This window comes from Nomascus leucogenys, chromosome 6, assembly GCF_006542625.1.
Source record: "Nomascus leucogenys isolate Asia chromosome 6, Asia_NLE_v1, whole genome shotgun sequence".
Classification (NCBI taxonomy): Eukaryota; Metazoa; Chordata; class Mammalia; order Primates; family Hylobatidae; genus Nomascus; species Nomascus leucogenys.
In genome coordinates this window covers 91,523,824-91,541,767 of record NC_044386.1, presented here as the reverse complement: position 1 = coordinate 91,541,767, position 17,944 = coordinate 91,523,824, and the positions used below count along the sequence as shown (strand labels likewise).

At 47.6% G+C, this 17,944-nt stretch overlaps 2 protein-coding genes across 4 annotated transcripts in view; both read left to right on the top strand.

Moving 5' to 3' along the window:
* PKM (pyruvate kinase M1/2) overlaps positions 1-3,839 on the top strand; it is a 34,615-nt gene extending 30,776 nt beyond the window's left edge. The window contains exons 9-11 of one of the 2 annotated variants that reach the window (XM_030814691.1): positions 259-425; positions 2,221-2,402; positions 3,119-3,839. In XM_030814691.1, the coding sequence (XP_030670551.1) occupies positions 259-425; positions 2,221-2,402; positions 3,119-3,225 (456 nt within the window). In that variant the 3' untranslated portion in view covers positions 3,226-3,839. The remainder of the gene's footprint in view (positions 1-258; positions 426-2,220; positions 2,403-3,118) is intronic. The other variant, XM_030814690.1, reaches the window with a different exon arrangement.
* A 1,221-nt stretch (positions 3,840-5,060) lies between these two features.
* Positions 5,061-17,944, top strand: part of GRAMD2A (GRAM domain containing 2A) — a 36,141-nt gene continuing 23,257 nt past the window's right edge. For both annotated transcript variants that reach the window (XM_030814689.1, XM_003267175.3), the window contains exon 1: positions 5,061-5,106. In XM_030814689.1, coding sequence (XP_030670549.1) covers positions 5,066-5,106 — 41 coding nt within the window. In that variant the 5' untranslated portion in view covers positions 5,061-5,065. The remainder of the gene's footprint in view (positions 5,107-17,944) is intronic.

The window sequence follows — 17,944 nt, the reverse complement described above, 5'->3', positions numbered from 1 at the left end:
AGGGCAGGACCAAAGGGTCCTTTGGCTCAGTAGGCACAGTAGATGTCACAGGCACTTGGTGAAGGACTGGTTTCTGTGGAGTCTTGATCTTGGCTCAGCTCAGAATCTCCAGTGATTGGGCCCCTCTTGGCCTTTGTCCTCAGGAACATGTTCCTCACCAGCTGTCCGGTGACTCTTCCCCTCCCTCTCCTTTTGTGACAAAGCTCTGACAAAGCTCTGTCCCCTTCTCGTCCCTCTGGACGGATGTTGCTCCCCTAGATTGCCCGTGAGGCAGAGGCCGCCATCTACCACTTGCAATTATTTGAGGAACTCCGCCGCCTGGCGCCCATTACCAGCGACCCCACAGAAGCCACCGCCGTGGGTGCCGTGGAGGCCTCCTTCAAGTGCTGCAGTGGGGCCATAATCGTCCTCACCAAGTCTGGCAGGTAGGAGGCGGCAGCGGCTCCCTGGGATGCCCTGCTCAGTGGCCCCTCTCCTTGGGGGTCGTGGGAGCAGTCCATTGAACAATGCTCAGGTGGCACTGAGCCAAGGTAAGACCCCTCTGCCTCCCACCTTGGGCCTGCAGGGAAGGATTGAGCAGAGCCCCTTCCCTGGGCCCAAAGGACTCTAGGTAGCACTCATAAGGAGTGTCAGAATATTTGGATCAAAAGCAAGTTTATGCTGGAGATTTATTACATAATAGTGCACAGGCTGACTACAAATGGTTGATATTGAAAATTTAGTCCTCTAAAATTGTAAAAGATAACCACTTTTGCTTATTCCAGTTACTACGTGCTCTTTAAAAATTTCAGTTGGGAAATGGATTTATTTAAGTGCTGTTTACTGTGCCTCCATTTGGAGCACTAGCCCCTGCTGTTTTCGAGCCCTAAAGACAAATTGGGTTCCAGCTCAGGAGAGGTTGCTGTGCTATCTTGGCTGACATTCTATGGGGCCTGGCAGCCAGGCTGAGGACTGTGTGGCCTATGCTGGGCCTCCAACTTGGGATCCCTTCCTTGGCCCAGGACATTGAGTTAATAATGTCCGTCACTCTCCTAGTTAGGGAGTATGCTCCTTGTCCCTGCCCACAGGGCAGCGAGGGTTTCCTGGAAGAGAGGAGCAAACAGGCAGTGCCCACGCACTGAGGAGCAGCAGGTGGGTGTGGGCAGCCCAGAGAACCGACACAAGCTCTGTGCAGATGCCCTCAGCACAGGGCTCCAGCCTCCCACTCTTCACTGAACAGCTCCAACCTGTAGGGTTGACCTTTCTTAAAAGGTCCAGTTCTTGCTGTTTGGCTATTTTAAGCTCTAGTCTTCTGGGGTTTCACTCAGCTGGTCCTGGCTTCAGCAGTTGCTTCCCTCTGAAGGCCTTGCATAGAGGCCAAGCGTGGAAGTGCAGGGACTTCTCTGCTGTGATGTGGCTTAAGTTTCCCTGACACCTGTTGAGTGTCCTCATAACTTCCCTTCTGGCGCCCCTCCTCAGCTCCTGAGACACAGCTGCAGCTACAAGCGTGCAGTGTCAGTGTTCAAGAAAGTGCCTGGCAGAGGGGCTTCAGAAGGGTCCCCTGCCTTCCAAAGGAGCTTTGGCAGGCAGAGCTGCTCCTGCAGCAACACTCCCATTTCCTGTTCTTGCCTGCTGAGTAGCGCCTAGATTTCTAAGCCTCACCTAGATACTCATATTTGATTCTGGGCCTTTATAGCCCAGTTGCTGGGACTGTTTCAGGAGCTAGGGGCTATGTGGGGCAGGGAGAGGGCACAAAAGTAGAGAAGCCTGATGTTGATTCCCAGGGGGCTGGTCAGCTCTGCTACTGCTCCTTGCAGATGTCAAGAGTCAGGTGCTAGTCACATGCTGCTTGGCTTGTCGCTGTCATTGGCAGCGAGAGGAATGGGTGCTGGTGACATTGGGCCAGGGCTGCCTCTCTCTGTCAGAGTTCAGAGTGTAGGAGGGGTTCTGCCAACCATGGGCTGTGTGGGGTAAGTGGGTGAGGCTGACCTTGCTGGGTCAAGATGATCCTGAGCCCTTGGCCTGTGGAATGGGGGTAGAGGGCAAATGGTAGCCTAGCATGCTGTGGGGGATATAGGATGAGGGGCTGCCCGAGCCTCGGGAGAGGTCCTAGGGAGCAGATGTTGAAGAGGCCAGAGCCCTCAGTGAGCTGGATGAGAGGGTGAGCTGTTTGAACACCCTGAGGTACTTCCTGAGGCCTCGTGTAATGGTCTCTTCTGTGTGTCCCCCATCCCATCTCAGGTCTGCTCACCAGGTGGCCAGATACCGCCCACGTGCCCCCATCATTGCTGTGACCCGAAATCCCCAGACAGCTCGTCAGGCCCACCTGTACCGTGGCATCTTCCCTGTGCTGTGCAAGGACCCAGTCCAGGAGGCCTGGGCTGAGGACGTGGACCTCCGGGTGAACTTTGCCATGAATGTTGGTATGTGGCTGGAGCAGGGGCTAGAGCCTAGAGGAGCTTGGGGATGCTTGTGGGACCCTTGTCAGAAGCCTGTGGGACCCTGAAAGTTTGGGGAATAGAAAGGGGAACACGCAGACCTTAGCGGGGCAAAAGGCCCAGCCAACTGTTCCTCTCCCTCATTGGGAATGTTCGTTCTGAATCTCTCATTCTCCGAAGTCCTAAGCTGAGCCAGGAGGGAAAAGGGTCCTTTGAGTTGTAGGGCCGAGCAGTTCAGTTCCTCTTCTCTTCTAGTCTGGGGCTCAAAGCAAAATTGTCCATTCTTTGGCATCTGCTCATTACTGAGGGTTTTTTTTTTTTTTTTAAATAAAATTGGCCACAGCTCCTGTGCTGTGGGGTGGCATACACAGATTACGTACTGATGTGGCCATTGTCCCTGTATAAGGTAGGGTATCATCAGATGACAGGAAGCAGCTAGCTCTGACCCTGGGCAAGGCTTTGCACCCTCTCCAGGATAGTGAATGATGTCCAAAGGTCTCTGCCAACCCTGCCATCTGAGTGATAAGGACATTTCAGAGCCTCCCTCCTGTTTGCCTGGGCTGTGAGTTTGGTGCCACCTTGTGGTGTGAGGAAGTAGTGGTCAGCCAGCCTAGTTCAGTGTTGAGGCTATGGGGCAGCTGCCCAGGTGCAGACCTGCCTGGCTTGGCTTTTACTCACCAACCTCCCTTCTCTTCCTCCAGGCAAGGCCCGAGGCTTCTTCAAGAAGGGAGATGTGGTCATTGTGCTGACCGGATGGCGCCCTGGCTCCGGCTTCACCAACACCATGCGTGTTGTTCCAGTGCCGTGATGGACCCCAGAGCCCCTCCTCCAGCCCGTCCCACCCCCTTCCCCCAACCCATCCATTAGGCCAGCAATGCTTGTAGAACTTACTCTGGGCTGTAATGTTGCACTGGTGGGCTGGGACACCATTGAAGAAGATAATGCCTCACTGAAACATGGCTGTGTTTGCAGCCTGCTCTGGTGGGACAGCCCAGAGCCTGGCTGCCCTTCATGTGGCCCCACCCAATCAAGGGAAGGAGGAGGAATGCTGGACTGGAGGCCCCTGGAGCCAGATGGCAAGAGGGTGACAGCTTCGTTTCCTGTGTGTACTCTGTCCAGTTCCTTTAGAAAAAATGGATGCCCAGAGGACTCCCAACCCTGGCCTGGGGTCAAGAAACAGCTAGAGTTAGGGGCCTTAGGGCACCGGCCTGTTGTTCCATTGAAGCCGACTCTGGCCCTGGCCCTTACTTGCTTCTCCAACTCCCTAGACCTCTCCAGTTCGCACCTGTCCCCGCCCTCCACTCAGCTGTCGTGCAGCAAACACTCCACCCTCCACCTTCCATTTTCCCCCACTGCTGCAGCACCTCCAGGCCTGTTGCTATAGAGCCTACCTGTATGTCAATAAATAACAGCTGAAGCACCTGTTTCCTCTCTTTTCTGCTGGGGAGGGGGAGGTGGTTGGACCCTGCCCTCTGAGCAGGCTGGGAATGGCTGCAGCCTCGTGCCCTGCGGTGGGAGCTATGGTGGTGTCACCTGCCATCCTGCCCACCTCCTGGTGCAGAGGCGCTGGGAAAGCAGTAGCTGACTATCTTAGGGTTACAGGTTGCCCCCTTCAGTGCTGCGGGGAGACTTTAATGGCTTATGTGAACCAAAGATGGGAAAGAGCAGGGACAAGGCCTCCTCCCTCCCACTCTGGCAGATAAACCCAAATTGCAAAGTGGCCCTGGCCATGGTTCTTCCACTTTGGTCTCCTGCAATAGCGTGTCCCTTACGGGGGCTGTAGGAGGTGTCAGCTCTGGGCGCCTGAGACTGGGTTTGGCTCCCAGGTCTTCAGTTGTGGACCTAGGCTCCCCTTGGGACCCCTCCTGTTTGCTGGTGCCCTCCCACCATGATGCTATAGTGCCAAGGGGCTGGGGGAGAGAGTTGAGAATGGGGCCAAATCTGGCCTGCGCCTTTCCTCTCTCCTGACCACACTCCCAAGGACCAAGTGACCTGGTGGGGATGGAAGAGGAAAGGGCCTGCAGGTCAGGCAAAAGCTCATTGTCACACACAGCTGTGCCTCTGCTTCCCTGCCTTTGATTTGTGTCCACCTTCAGCCCCTTTGCAGACTCCTCCAAAAGTGTATTTCCTTGGAGAAACTGCAATGTTAACTCCGGCAAAAGTGCGTGGGACCATCCTGGCTCCCGGGCTCGTGGTGGTGACTTGGCTGTCAGACCATCGTGTTCAATATCCCCTTTGGTGTTCCCCACTCACGGTAAACTTGAAACTTTCCTGGAGCTCTATGTTAGGAAGGGTTAGGTTGGAGAGGGGCCGGAATTGGTTCCTGCAGAGGGACCCAAGCTCCAAGACTAGGACGACAGAAGTGTCCAGAGGGGACACAATACCCTCGACGTGAGGGACAGGAGGTGCCGCGCCAGGCCCTGGCCTCCGGGACCTTCCAGTCCGGGGGACCGAGCGCTAGGATATGCTCAGAGCTTGGGGCCCCACCTGGGGAAGGTGGGGAAGGAGAGAAGCTGGGGAAGCTGGGGAATGAGGGGGAGGAACGGCCAATGGGCTGGGCCCGGCCCGCGCGACCCGCCAATGGGCGGGCGGGGCGGGCTCTCGACGGGGCGGGCGGGGTCCAGCGGGCGCTGGGTGCAGGCGCCGCGATGACCGCTTTGAGCCGGAGTGAGGCCGCCGAGGCGGGCAGGTAAGGGGTTGCGGCCCGGGGGCCGCCGCGAGGGGCTGCTGCCGCGCGGGGCAGGACGGCTTCTGGGGCCGCAGCAACTTGGCGCGTTCTGCCCACGGGGCAGGCACTTCCCGGCCGCCGGAATGCGGGCTCCGGGCCAGAGCTGCGCCGCGCGCCCAGGCGCCTCCCGGGGCCCGCGAGGTGTTCGCGCTAGGACCGGGTGTCCTGGCTGAGTCTGCTGCGACCTGGGGGATGAGGGACGGTCCTGGCAGCATCGGGGCAGGGAAGGGCACCCTCCTCGGGACGCCCCGCATGGCCCATCTCCGCCTCGCCACTCTGTTCATCCTTTCATTTATTCATTCATCATTCGTTGCCCGCAATATCGACTCCCAGTCCTGATTGCCCCCGACCCAAAGGTTGGATTTCCCTGCGTCCCCTGGAGGGCCAGACTCTTTTCTCTCGCCGCCAAATCCGCACTCGCAGCGGCCTGCGGCTGCGGGGAGGCAGCTCGGAGCTGTCTCAGCACGACGCGGCCTCCCGCGGGCGCCAGGCCCATCCCGGTCGGGCGGGCTGGGGCCGGTCTCCCGGCCTCGAGACCTGGTCCAAAGTCGCCCTGGGAGAAAGGGATAAGGAGGCAGGGCAGACAGGAGATGGCGCTGCACGTAACATCCAGAATTGTGGTTTCTGCTGCTTGAGGTCTTGGGGTCCTGGAGGTGATATTGTTTGGGGGAACCTGTCAATTCCTGCCCCGGTCCAGGTTCCAAGCCGCACAGCCTGAGGTCGGGTCCAGCCTGGCATCCTCGGCCAGCTAGCACTGGGGCAGGTAGGATGAATGTGCGAGCCTTGTGTCCAAATCAGCCCGAGACACACAGGGACGCGGACCCCAGCGGGGCTCCCTCTGCCTTATCCTCAGAGGGACTGGTGGGGCTCCACCTCGCTGTCGTTTGTGTCTCTGCTCTGCTTGCCGCCCCACTCACTATGCTTGATTGTTTAAAGGTGCCCCTCCTTGCAGGGGCCAGGCTCCTAGGGAACGAGAGAGGGTGCCCTGGCAACCTGATGTCTTCACCCCATGTACACCTGTAGCCAGTTCCAAAGTCTGGCTCCTTTCAGAGCAAAGACTTATGGCCTTGCTTGGAGAGGTAGAATAGAGGGTGTCTATCCCATTCTTCAGTGAGGAGTCAGTATGCCCCTGCTTCTTTTTTCTTTTTTTTTTTTTCTTTTTTGAGACAGAGTTTCACTCTGTCGCCCAGGCTGGAGTGCCGTGGTGTGATCTTGGCTCACTGCAACCTCTGCCTCCTAGGTTCAAGTGATCCTCCTGCCTCAGCCTCCTGAGTAGCTGGGATTACAGGTGCCCACCACCATGCCCGGCTAATTTTTGTATTTTTAGTAGAGATGGTGTTTCACCATGTTGGCCAGGCTGGTCTTGAACTCCTGACCTCAGGTGATCCACCTACCTCAGCCTCCCAAAGTGCTGGGATTACAGAGAATACAGGCGTGAGCCACGTTCCTGGCCCCCTCCATAGTCTTCTGATTAGGCTGGCTGGAGACCATGCTGCAGACACTCTTAGGTAAGTTTTAGTTTGACAGGCATTGAGGTAGCCTCAGTGGGCACCTCTGGGACAAATGGGCAGGTCCAGAGGGGAAAGCTGACAGAGGCCCCATCGAGCTTCCAGGAGAGTTTAGGCTGGGGCCAAATAGAAGTTCTCCTTCCCAACTTCCCCTTGGGAGAATTTTCTGAATAGCCTGAAGAGGGTAGCTCAAACTCCATCTGTGCCTTGATGTTGCTGGCTGCTTTCAAATTTCTTTCTTTCTTTTTTTTTTTTTTTTTTTGAGATGGAGTTTTGCTCTTGTTACCCAGGCTGGAGTGCAATGGCGTGATCTCGGCTCACCGCAATCTCCACCTCCCGGGTTCAAGTGATTCTTCTGCCTCAGCCTCCCGAGTAGCTGGGATGACAGGCATGTGCCACCACACCCAGCTAATTTTGTATTTTTTAGTAGAGATGGGGTTTCTCCATGTTGGTCAGGCTGGTCTCCAACTCTCGACCTCAGGTGATCTGCCCACCTCAGCCTCTCAAAGTGCTGGGATTACAGGTATGAGCCACTGCACCCAGCCTCAAATTTCTAAATTTAGCAAGGCCCCAAAGCTTTGGCACAGACCAGAGAGACTTGTATGCTAATTTATCCACCTAGGGTGCTCCCGTGACCCCCTGAGGTTGAGGTCGGCAGTGCCCAAGATGGGTTGCTGCCAGCTGGCCTCTTGGAAGCTCTCCCATGAGCTGCTGAACTGTTAGTGCCTCCTGGGTGGCTCCACCCCGCCCCTAACCTGCTTAGGTTCGCTCTGGTCCTTGCCTGCCATGGACCATGTTTATCAGCTGGAGGGAAGAGCCTCACTCTGGAATCAGAAGTGAGTTCTAAGCCTCAGGCTGTTCCTGTTTTGCTGCGACTTGGGACAAGTCACTTCCGCTTTCTGGGCCTGCTTTACACCATAAGGTAGGGAGATTGGACTGTAGCTTCCCTAAAGGCCTTCTGCGTGCAGTCATCCAGTGATTCTGCTAACTAGATACTTCGAGCAACTTCAGGGGAAGTTTGTCTACACTCAGGCTACAGTATTTTCAGCAAACGTGATTGGACAAGTGGGCCTGTGCCTTATCTTTTGGTAGAGTGAAAAAATTTGAGCCAGCGTAGCCAAATCCTTATAGCAAGCAGCAGGCAGCATACCTGGCTCTTTGCTGATTGCAAATAGGCATTTAAAATATGAATTTGAGCCGGGCGCGGCAGCTCACACCTCTAATCCCAGCATTTTGGGAGGCTGAGGCAGGTGGATCACCTGAGGTCAGGAGTTCAAGACCAGCCTGGCCAACATGGTAAAAGCCCATCTCTACTAAAAATACAAAAATTAGCTAGGCGTGGTGGTGCGTGCCTGTAATCCCAGCTACCTGGGAGGCTGAGGCTGGAGAATCTCTGGAACCTGGGAGGCAGAGGCTGTAGTGAGCTGAGATCATGCCACTGCATTCCAGCCTGGGCGACAGAGTGAGACTCTGTCTCAAAAAAAAAAAATAAATAAATAAATAATAAATAAAGAAAAATAAGAGTTTGGAATCAGATACCTCCATTACTTCCAGCTAAAGCGTCATCATAGGTATTTCCTAAGTTTTAAGTTCTGGATAAAAACTCCACCAGTGTCTACCATCTCCACTATGAACTCTGTTAAGGAACCTTCACTTTTGTATATGCCTGCTCTTTTCATTTCCCTGTCTTCTGCGTAAGCATGCCCTCTTGCTAAGTAATTCAAGCATAAGGTCTCGGAATACTAAAATAATAAGCTTAGGAGAAAGAATAAAATAAAACTTATTTTCCTCCCCAGAAAAATCCCTCCAATTTCCTTCCCAGTTTCGGAAGATGTTTCACTTATTTTCAGAATTTCTCCTCTGCTGTGGCTACCCATGGAAAGCCCTTGAAGTCAAGAACGGTGTAGCATTCCACTCTGACATCTGGTGTGAGCCTGAACACCAGAAAATAATTTTTCTCCCTTCCAGGAAAGTGAAAATGATTTCCCGCAATTCTGCAGCCATCTCTGATGCAAGTGTGAGTTTCACTTGAGGTTGGCCTTGGCCACTGTGCTGCTATTCACCTGGACTTCAGGGCATCAGTCTGTCACCACCTGTCATCACCAATCTTTGAAGCTTTAATTCCCCAGCTATTTGCTAATGTAGGAAAGGAAGGAGGAGGGGGAGGGCAGAAACCCCTGGGAATGGAGCTTCCTGTGTAATTAAGAAGTAACAGGCTCCCCGAGGTGCACCTGCGTGCTCCGGCACAAATTCCAAAAGACAGGCATTGTTCTCAGGGATATAAGCCACTGTAGGAGAAAGTGATTCCTCACCCCTCCTTCCCACTACTATACATTTTTATTAGTTTAGAAATGCATGGCCTGGAACGGTGGCTCACACCTGTAATCCCAGCACATTGGGAGGCTGAGGCGGGCGGATCACAAGGTCAGGAGATCAAGACCATCCTGGCTAACAGCGCAAAACCCCATCTCTACTAAAAATACAAAAAAAAAATTAGCCAGGGTTGGTGGTGGGCGCCTGTAGTCCCAGCTACTCTGGAGGCTGAGGCAGGAGAATGGAGTGAACCCGGGAGGTGGAGCTTGCAGTGAGCAGAGATCACGCCACTGTACTCCAGCCTGGGCGACCGAGTGAGACTCGTCTCGAAAAAAAAAAAGAAATGCACAAGCCGGGCATGGTGGCTCACGCCTGTAATCCCAGCACTTTGGGGGGCTGAGGCGGGTGGATCGCCTGAGGTCAGGAGTTTGAGACCAGCCTGGCCAACATAGTGAAACCCTGTCTTTACTAAAAATACAAAAAATTTGCTGGGCGTGGTGGTGGGCACCTGTAATTTCAGCTACTAGGGAGGCTGAGGCAGGAAAATCGCTTGAACCCGGGAGGCAGAGGTTGCAGTGAGCCAAGATCACACCATTGCAGTCCAGCCTGGGCAACAAGAGTGAAAAAAAAAAAAAAAGAAATGCTTGGTCATCATTTAGGACTGGAGGCGTGTTTTAATAACCTGTGGGGACTGAACCAATCTTTATTTATTTATTTATTTATTTATGAGACGAATTGTCATTCTTGTTGCCCAGGCTAGAGTGCAATGGCACGATCTCAGCTCACTGCAACCTCCGCCTCCCAGGTTCAAGCGATTCTCCTGCCTCAGCCTTCCGAGTAGCTGGGATCACAGGCATGCGCCACCATGCCCAACTAATTTTTTGTATTTTTAGTAGAGACGGGGTTTCTCCATGTTGGTCAGACTGGTCTTGAACTCTCGACCTCAGGTGATCCGCCCACCTCGGCCTCCCAAAGTGCTGGGATTACAGGCATAAGCCACTGCACCTGGCTGACTGAACCAACCTTTAAAGCCTTGTCGTAAATTAGTGTTTCCTCAGTGATGTTTGTAATTACATTGTTAATTTTTAAGCAGTTTTTGGCTGGCTCTATTTCTTTTTAACCTAAAGTAAAGATCAAAGGAAGAATTAGTTTAAATCAAACATGAATTGCTTTTCCTCCTAACATCTATACATGGCACATCAATGGTATAGTAGTTAATTGTTGAGGTCCCACTGGTATTTTATTTCATCGCCTTACCCACCACACAGCAGCGTGGGCGGTGTGCCTGACCAAACAACTGTGACTGATTATCAGGATTTTTTTTCTCTCTTCTGTAGGAAAAAAGTTTAGGTATTTCTAATATGTGTTAGAATTAACCAGATTACTCAAAACCTGCCAGTAATCACTCAGGCCACACAAAATGCTATTTTAAAATAAATTTTGAATTTTCGAAGGATTACTTAGAAATTTTATTTTAAAATAACCCAGTGACAATACTTCAGAATTGGTATTCCTATTGGGCTTCTTTCATTATCAGACAAGTTGAAACATGTTTATATTCTGATTGCTAACTTTTTATTGTGGAAAATTTCAAACATATACAAAAGGAGAGAGAATAGTATAATAAGTGGCATGTACCCATCTCTTGGTTTTAGCAATAATCAAGTCATGGGTAAAGTTTGTTTCATATATACCTTCCTTCTCCCTGTCTCCTGGATTATTCTGAAGCAAATTGTAGCTATTATATTATTTTATCCAAAAATATTTCCGTGTATATCTATAAAAGAGCCTTTAAAAATATTTCTACAATATCATTATTACATCTAAAAAATGACAGTAACTCCTTAATCAGATAGCTAGTCAGCATTTACATTCCCTCCATTGTCTCATAAATGTCTTTGTACCATTTAATAAGGATTCAAATGAAGTTTATACTTTGACTAAAGTCAAAGAGTTGACATTTTGAATCTATATATCTTTATCTGTGTAATCTATTTTAATCTATGGTTTCCTCTTTTATTCCTTTTCTTTTTTCCTTGCAAATTATTTGTTGAAAAAAAACAGGCTATGTTTTCTATAACTTTTTCTGATTTGTTGATGTTGTTTAAACCATTCCTTTGATTTATGTATTTCCTATAAATTGGGAGTTGGACCTACAGTCTTGGTCAGATTCTGATGGTATTGTGTGCTTCAAGAAGTGTATAATATCAGTTATTTCTCTTTGAAGAATGTTAGCAGCCATTGATGATTATTTCATGCAGACTCATTATTGCATTAGGGACTGAAAAATGGTATTAGTCTAATCCTACCAGTTTTTCATCATTTATTAGGAGATGCTTTCTATAAAAAGATGTGTTCCCGGCCGGGCATGGTGGCTCCTGCCTGTAATCCTAGCACTTTGGGAGGCCAAGGCAGGCGGATCACCTGAGGTCAGGAGTTTGAGACCAGACTGGCCAACATGGTGAAACCCCGTCTCTACTAAAAAAAAATACAAAAATTAGCTGGGCGTGGTGGCACCTGTAATCCCAGCTACTCAGGAGGCTGAGGCAGGAGAATCACTTAGAACTCGGGAGGTGGAGGTTGCATTGAGCTGAGATCACACCATTGCATTCCAGCCTGGGCAACAAGAGCAAAACTCCGTCTCAAAAAAAAAAAAAAAAGGTGTGTTCCCTCTTCAACTATTTGCCTATCCTGAGGTATAGCCAGTACTAGAAAGGCAGAATAAATACTTGACTCTTATTTCTTAGTTTTCAAAATCGTGGTATGGGCTCTAGTAGCCACCAAAGGTGGCCAGTGAGTCATTTTGGTGTATTATAATCTCATGGATTTAAACATATTTGATGTGTTTCAATCCATTCTTATTGATGTTCAAATGGTCCCATCTTTAAGTTGGTTCCTGAGTTCTTGAGCCATGACTCCAGGCTTCAGTGACTTCCTTAGTTTCTAGTAGATGTTTTAGGCTCCTTTTTGCATTTCCTCAGATCTGGAATCAGCCATTTCCTCAAGGAGCTGCTTAATTAGAGGATTATTTTCTATCATTTGGGGGTCATAGGCTACGTTGAGAATCTAATAAAAGTGAAATGCTCTCTTCCCAGAAACATACTCCTTTGTTCAGACCCAACAATTTTGCCCAAAGTTCCAGGAGTTCACAGATCCACCCTCCAACTCTTGCCTGGACCTCAGAGGCATGTAATTTACATTAGATTGTCAATCTGCGTCCATAATGATGGAAGACTTGGGAGAATGGGAAATAACCAAGCGTCCCCCTGTGAAAACAGAAACTGGAAAAGTTAATGAATCTTGCAATATAAGAAGACGCAAGAGAAGAGAGAGTTGTGGAGCAGACTTTGCCCTGGTCACACCAGCAGTGGAGATCCAGTTTTATTAAGGAAGGAACATGAGGACAAAGGTTTGTTCCTTGGTGAAGGATTATTAGCTAGAAGGAGGTCCATTTAGGTATTGGGAAGAACTTTTTTTTTTTTGAGACGGAATCTTGCTCTGTCGCCCAGGCTGGAGTGCAGTGGTGCAATCTTGGCTCACTGCAAGCTCCGCCTCCCGGGTTCACGCCATTCTCCTGCCTCAGCCTCCTGAGTAGCTGGGACTACAGGCGCCCACCACCACGCCTGGCTAATTTTTTGTATTGTTTTAGTACAGACAGGGTTTCACCATGTTAGCCAGGATGGTCTCAATCTCCTGACCTGGTGATCCTCCCGCCTTGACCTCCCAAAGTGCTGGGATTACAGGCATGAGCCACCTCGCCCAGCTAATTGACTATTAGAACTTTCTAATAGTCAGGGCTGCAGTGACAGATCTAATAGATAATATTCATGTATAGGCATACATTTTGAAATTTCTGTTGCCTAGTTACAAGGCATCTTTTTTCCCCACCCACTCGAATATTTATTTCTTTACATGGAGTTTCTTGATATGGATAACACTGAGTAAGGGTTTGGTTTGGTTTTGTCTTTTAAGCCATTCCCAGCCATGTAGTCAATGTGATGTGATAGGACAGCCTAAGCTTTCAGACAGACCTGGGTTCACATTCTTGCTCCACAAGTTACTGCGGAGTTACTACTGGCTCTGAGCCTCCCGTTATCCATCTATAAAATAGACTTGCATCTAACCTGCTTCAGAGGTACTCTGGCTGTGTAATGGCCTAGTACACAGTAGGTGCTCACTAAAACATACTTTCCTTTCAGTGTCTCTTTGAGAACCTGAAATGGGACTTCTTAGTGATAATGCAGCTACAGCTCTAAGAAAAGCTACCTCTGTTTTACTTTTCCAGGCACAAAGTTCACTTTTTAAAATACACTTTTTGTTTTGAGAGAATTGTAAATTCACATTCAATTTTATAAAATACTACAGAGAGATCTCATGTGTTCTTCACCCAGTTTACCCCAATGGTAACATCCTGAATAGCAATAGAACAGTATCACAACCAGAAAATTGACATTGTTATAATCCATCTACCTTAGTCAGATTTCACTAGTTTTACATGCACTCATTTGTGTCTGTGCATGTGTGTGGACCTATATTTAGTCTTGTGTGATTTTTATCACATGTAGATTTGGCAAAGTTCATTTTTAAAACCAAGCTTTATTTTTCTGTTGGTTCTGAAAGTTTCCATGTAGTGAAGAATGAGATTTTAGGAATTTTGAATTTCAGAGGTGTCTATTCATTAATAATATTGCAGTGCCTTTGGAACAATTCTTTTTCCTGCCTTCTCCTTCTCCTCCTTTTTAAAAATTCTTTTACTAAATAAAAATAGTATGTTTATTCTAATTATAAAATTCAGGCAAAGTGGCCTGAATACTTTTTGTTGAACTTATTCTAACAGGTGTATAATACTTTTAAAATCAAAACCAATAAAGATCTTAAAGGCTGGGCATGGTGGCCCACACCTGTAATCCCAGCACTTCAGGAGCTGAGGTGGGCAGATCACCTGAGGTCAGGAGTTCGAGACCAGCCTGGCCAACATGGCAAAACCCCATCTCTACTAAATATACAAAAATGTAGCCGGCTGAGGTGGTGGGCACCTGTAATCCCAGCTACTTGGGAGGCTGAGGCAGGAGAATCACTTGAACCTGGGGGTGGGAGTTTGCAGTGAGCCAAGATCATGCCACTGCACTCCACCTTGGGCGACAGAGCAAGACTCTGTCTCAAAAAAAAAAAAAAAATTTAGGCAAAGTATACCAAAAATACAGAAAAGTATAAAGAAGAAAATAAAAAACATGTAAAATCCCAATTCATAGAGGAAAATGTTAGAATTTTAGTGAGCATCTTTCTATATATATTATTAGGCACACTGTTCTATAGAACGCTTTTCCAATGTTATATAATGCTATCTTTCATGTTCATATAGACTTTTTAATAAGTCTTAATAAATATTGATAAATATTTTTAATGGTTACATAGCCTTCTAGTCTACAAATAAAACATAGTTTGTGCCTTATTGATGGACATTTATAGTACTTCCTTTTTTCTCCTCTAACTACACTTTAATGAGCATTCTTTTTTTTTTTTTCTTTGAGACGAAGTCTAGCTCTGTTGCCCAGGCTAGAGTGCAGTAGGAGGATCTCAGCTCACTGCAGCTTCCGCCTCCTGGGTTCAAGTGATTCTCCTGCCTTAGCCTCCTGAGTAGCTGGGATTATAGGTGCACGCTACCATACCCAGCTAATTTTTGTATTTTTAGTAGAGACAGAGTTTCACCACATTGGTCAGGCTGGTCTGGAACTCCTCACCTCGTGATCTGCCTGCTTTGGCCTCCCAAAGTGCTAGGATTACAGCCGTGAACCACCACACCCAGCCAGTGAGCATTCTTATTATACATTGTAATTTGTGCTCAATTATTTCCTAGCAATAAATTGTTAGAAATGGAACTTATGGGTGTGACAGGTGTCTACATATAAAATTTATGTACCTTTTTCATACTGTCGTACCATACAGGTATGTGAGACTGTTCATTCACAATATGTTGATCAACATTAGATAGTATTAACTTTAAGGCTTTAAAATCTAAAAAGTTAAAAAAAAAAAAAAGATATTATGGCCAGGCACAGTGACTCACTCACACCTGTAATCCCAGCACTTTCAGAGGCTGGCTGAGGCTGGCAGATCACTTGAGCCCAGGAGTTTGAGACTAGCCTGGCCAACATGGCGAGAACCCTGTTTCTATAAAAAAATGCAAAAATTAGCCAGGCTTGATGGCACATGCCTGTAGTCCCAGCTACTTTGGAGGCTGAGTGGGAGAATTGCGTGAGCCCAGCAGGCAGATGTTGCAGTGAGTTTATACCACACCACTGCACTCCAGCCTGGGTAACAGAGTGATACCCTGTCTCAAAATATATATGTAACTTATATCTTTAATTTACTATTTTTTTTTTTTTTAGTTTTTCTTTTTTCTCTTTTTTTTTTTCTTTTTTGAGACAGGGTCTTGCTCTGTTGCCCAGGCTGGAGTACAGCGACATGATCATAGCTCACTGCAGCCTCAACATCCCAGACTCAAGTTATCCTCCCACCTCAGCCTCCCAAGTAGCAGATGGGAACTTATACCTGTTAGTATAAGTTCAAACAAAACAAAGAATATAAAGAGTGAACATCATCCCTTTATTCTCCTGGATGTAGTCATGATTGATGTATACCCTTAAGTATAGTTTTTTTATGTTATAGGTTATATCAGACTGATCTGTATTTTTCTTTTCTTTTTTTTTTTTTTTTGAGACGGAGTTTTGCTCTTGTTGCCCAGGCTGGAATGCAGTGGTGCTATCTCAGCTCACTCTACCTCTACCTCTGGAGTTCAAGCGATTTTCCTTCCTCAGCCTCCCAAGTAACTGGGATCACAGGAGCCTACCACCATACCCACTTAATTTTTTTGTTGTTGTATTTTTATTAGTAGAGATGGGGTTTCACTATGTTGGCCAGGCTGGTCTCGAACTCCTGAGCTCAGGTGATCCACCTGCCTTGGCTTCTCAAAGTGCTGAGATTACAGACATGAGCCACTGCATTCAGTCTGTACCTACTTATCACTTACAATACATGTTGGACTTTTTTTCCATATTAGCACATATAGGAGCTCTAACTTACTCTTTTTTATCAATTGCATAGGAATCCATTATATTGATAAAATACCATTTTGGTATTTCTACATTTTTCCCCATAATTGTTAATTATATGAATATACATTTTTGTCCATTTATTTCCTTACATCAAGTATCTTAAAGGGAATTGTTGGGTTAAAGAATTTGTATTTCTTGGCTGGGCACAGTGGCTCACGCCCGTAATCCCAGCACTTTGGGAGGCCAAGGCAGACAGATCACGAGGTCAGGAGATTGAGACCATCCTGGCTAACACAGTGAAACCCCGTCTCTACTAAAAATACAAAAATTAGCCGGGCGTGGTGGCATGCTTCTGTAGTCCCAGCTACTCAGGAGGCTGAGGCGGGAGAATCGTTTGAACCCAGAAGGCGGAGGTTGCAGTGAGCCGAGATCGTGCCACTGCACTCCAGCCTGGGCGACAGAGCGAGACTGTCTCAGAAATAAATAAATAAAATAAAATAAGAAAAAAAAAGAATTTGTATTTCTTAAGGCATTTGATATATATTAGAAAGGTTAGCTCAGTCTTTAGTCTTATAATGGGGAATAATGAATGACTATTTTTCACATCCTTGGTAATACTGAGCACTATAATTTTAGTGTTTACATAAGATAGGTAAGATACATTGTTTTGTAAATTGCTTGTTCATATTCTTTGCTCACTTTTCTATTTGGTTGTTTACCTATTTTTATTGACTTGGATGAGCTCCCTACATATGAAGAATACCAATCCTTTGTCCACTTAAATTTTGATATACAGAAGTTTTAAATCTTTAGGCAATTAAATCTTTCATGTGTTCTGGGTTTTATATCTTGCTTAGAAAATCTTTTCCTGATATTTAAAAATATTCTCTTTTATTCTAGCTATTTATAGATTTAGAAAATATTTAGGTGTTTTATCTCCCTGGGTTATCTTTTTGTGAATGGTGGGAGGTAGCCAATTGTCCCAATATCATTTATTGGACAACTCATTCCTTCCTTGTGTGAAACACGTTCTTCATGATATACTAAATTCTCATATACTCACAGGTCATTTTCTGGACTGTCTTATGCTCCATTGTTATAGTAATCTTTCCTAGGCCAGTTAATACCTCACTACTTAATTATCCTACCTTTGTAATTTGTTCTGACATCTGGTAAGGCAAAGTCTTTGCATCATTTTCTTTTTCAAAATTTTCTTGCTGTCTTTCACATGTGTGCACATGCACCCTGTTGGAACATTTACAAATTAATTTGGGGTAAATTTGCTCATTTAAAACTTTGACTCAGGCCAGGAATGGTGGCTCACACCTGTAATCCCAGCACTTTGGGAGGCTGAGGCAGGTGGATCACCTGAGGTTGGGAGTTGAAGACCTGCCTGACCAACATGGTGAAATCCTGTCTCTATTAAAAATACAAAAATTAGCCAGGTATGGTGGCATGTGCCTGTAGTCCTAGCTACTAAGGAGGCTGAGGCAGGAGAATTGCTTGAACCTGGGAGGTGGAGGTTGCAGTGAGCCGAGATTGCACCACTGCACTCTGACCTGGGCAACAGAGCAAGACTCCGTCTCAAAAAAAAAAAAAAAAACCGGAATAAAATATATTTTTGTTGTCATATGAATATAGTTATTTTCCCACATATACTTTATAACTGTATTGTAGGTCTACAGGAAAACGATTGATTTTTACAAGTTAAACCCGGGAGGTGGAGCTTGCAGTGAGCTGAGATCGCGCCACTGCACTCCAGCCTGGGCGACAGAGCAAGACCATGTCTCCATTAAAAACAACAACAACAACAACAAACCCGGGCGCGGTGGCTCACGCCTGTAATCCCAGCAGTTTGGGAGGCCGAGGCAGGTGAATAACCTGAGATCGGCAGTTTGAGACCAGTCGGGCCAACACGGTTGT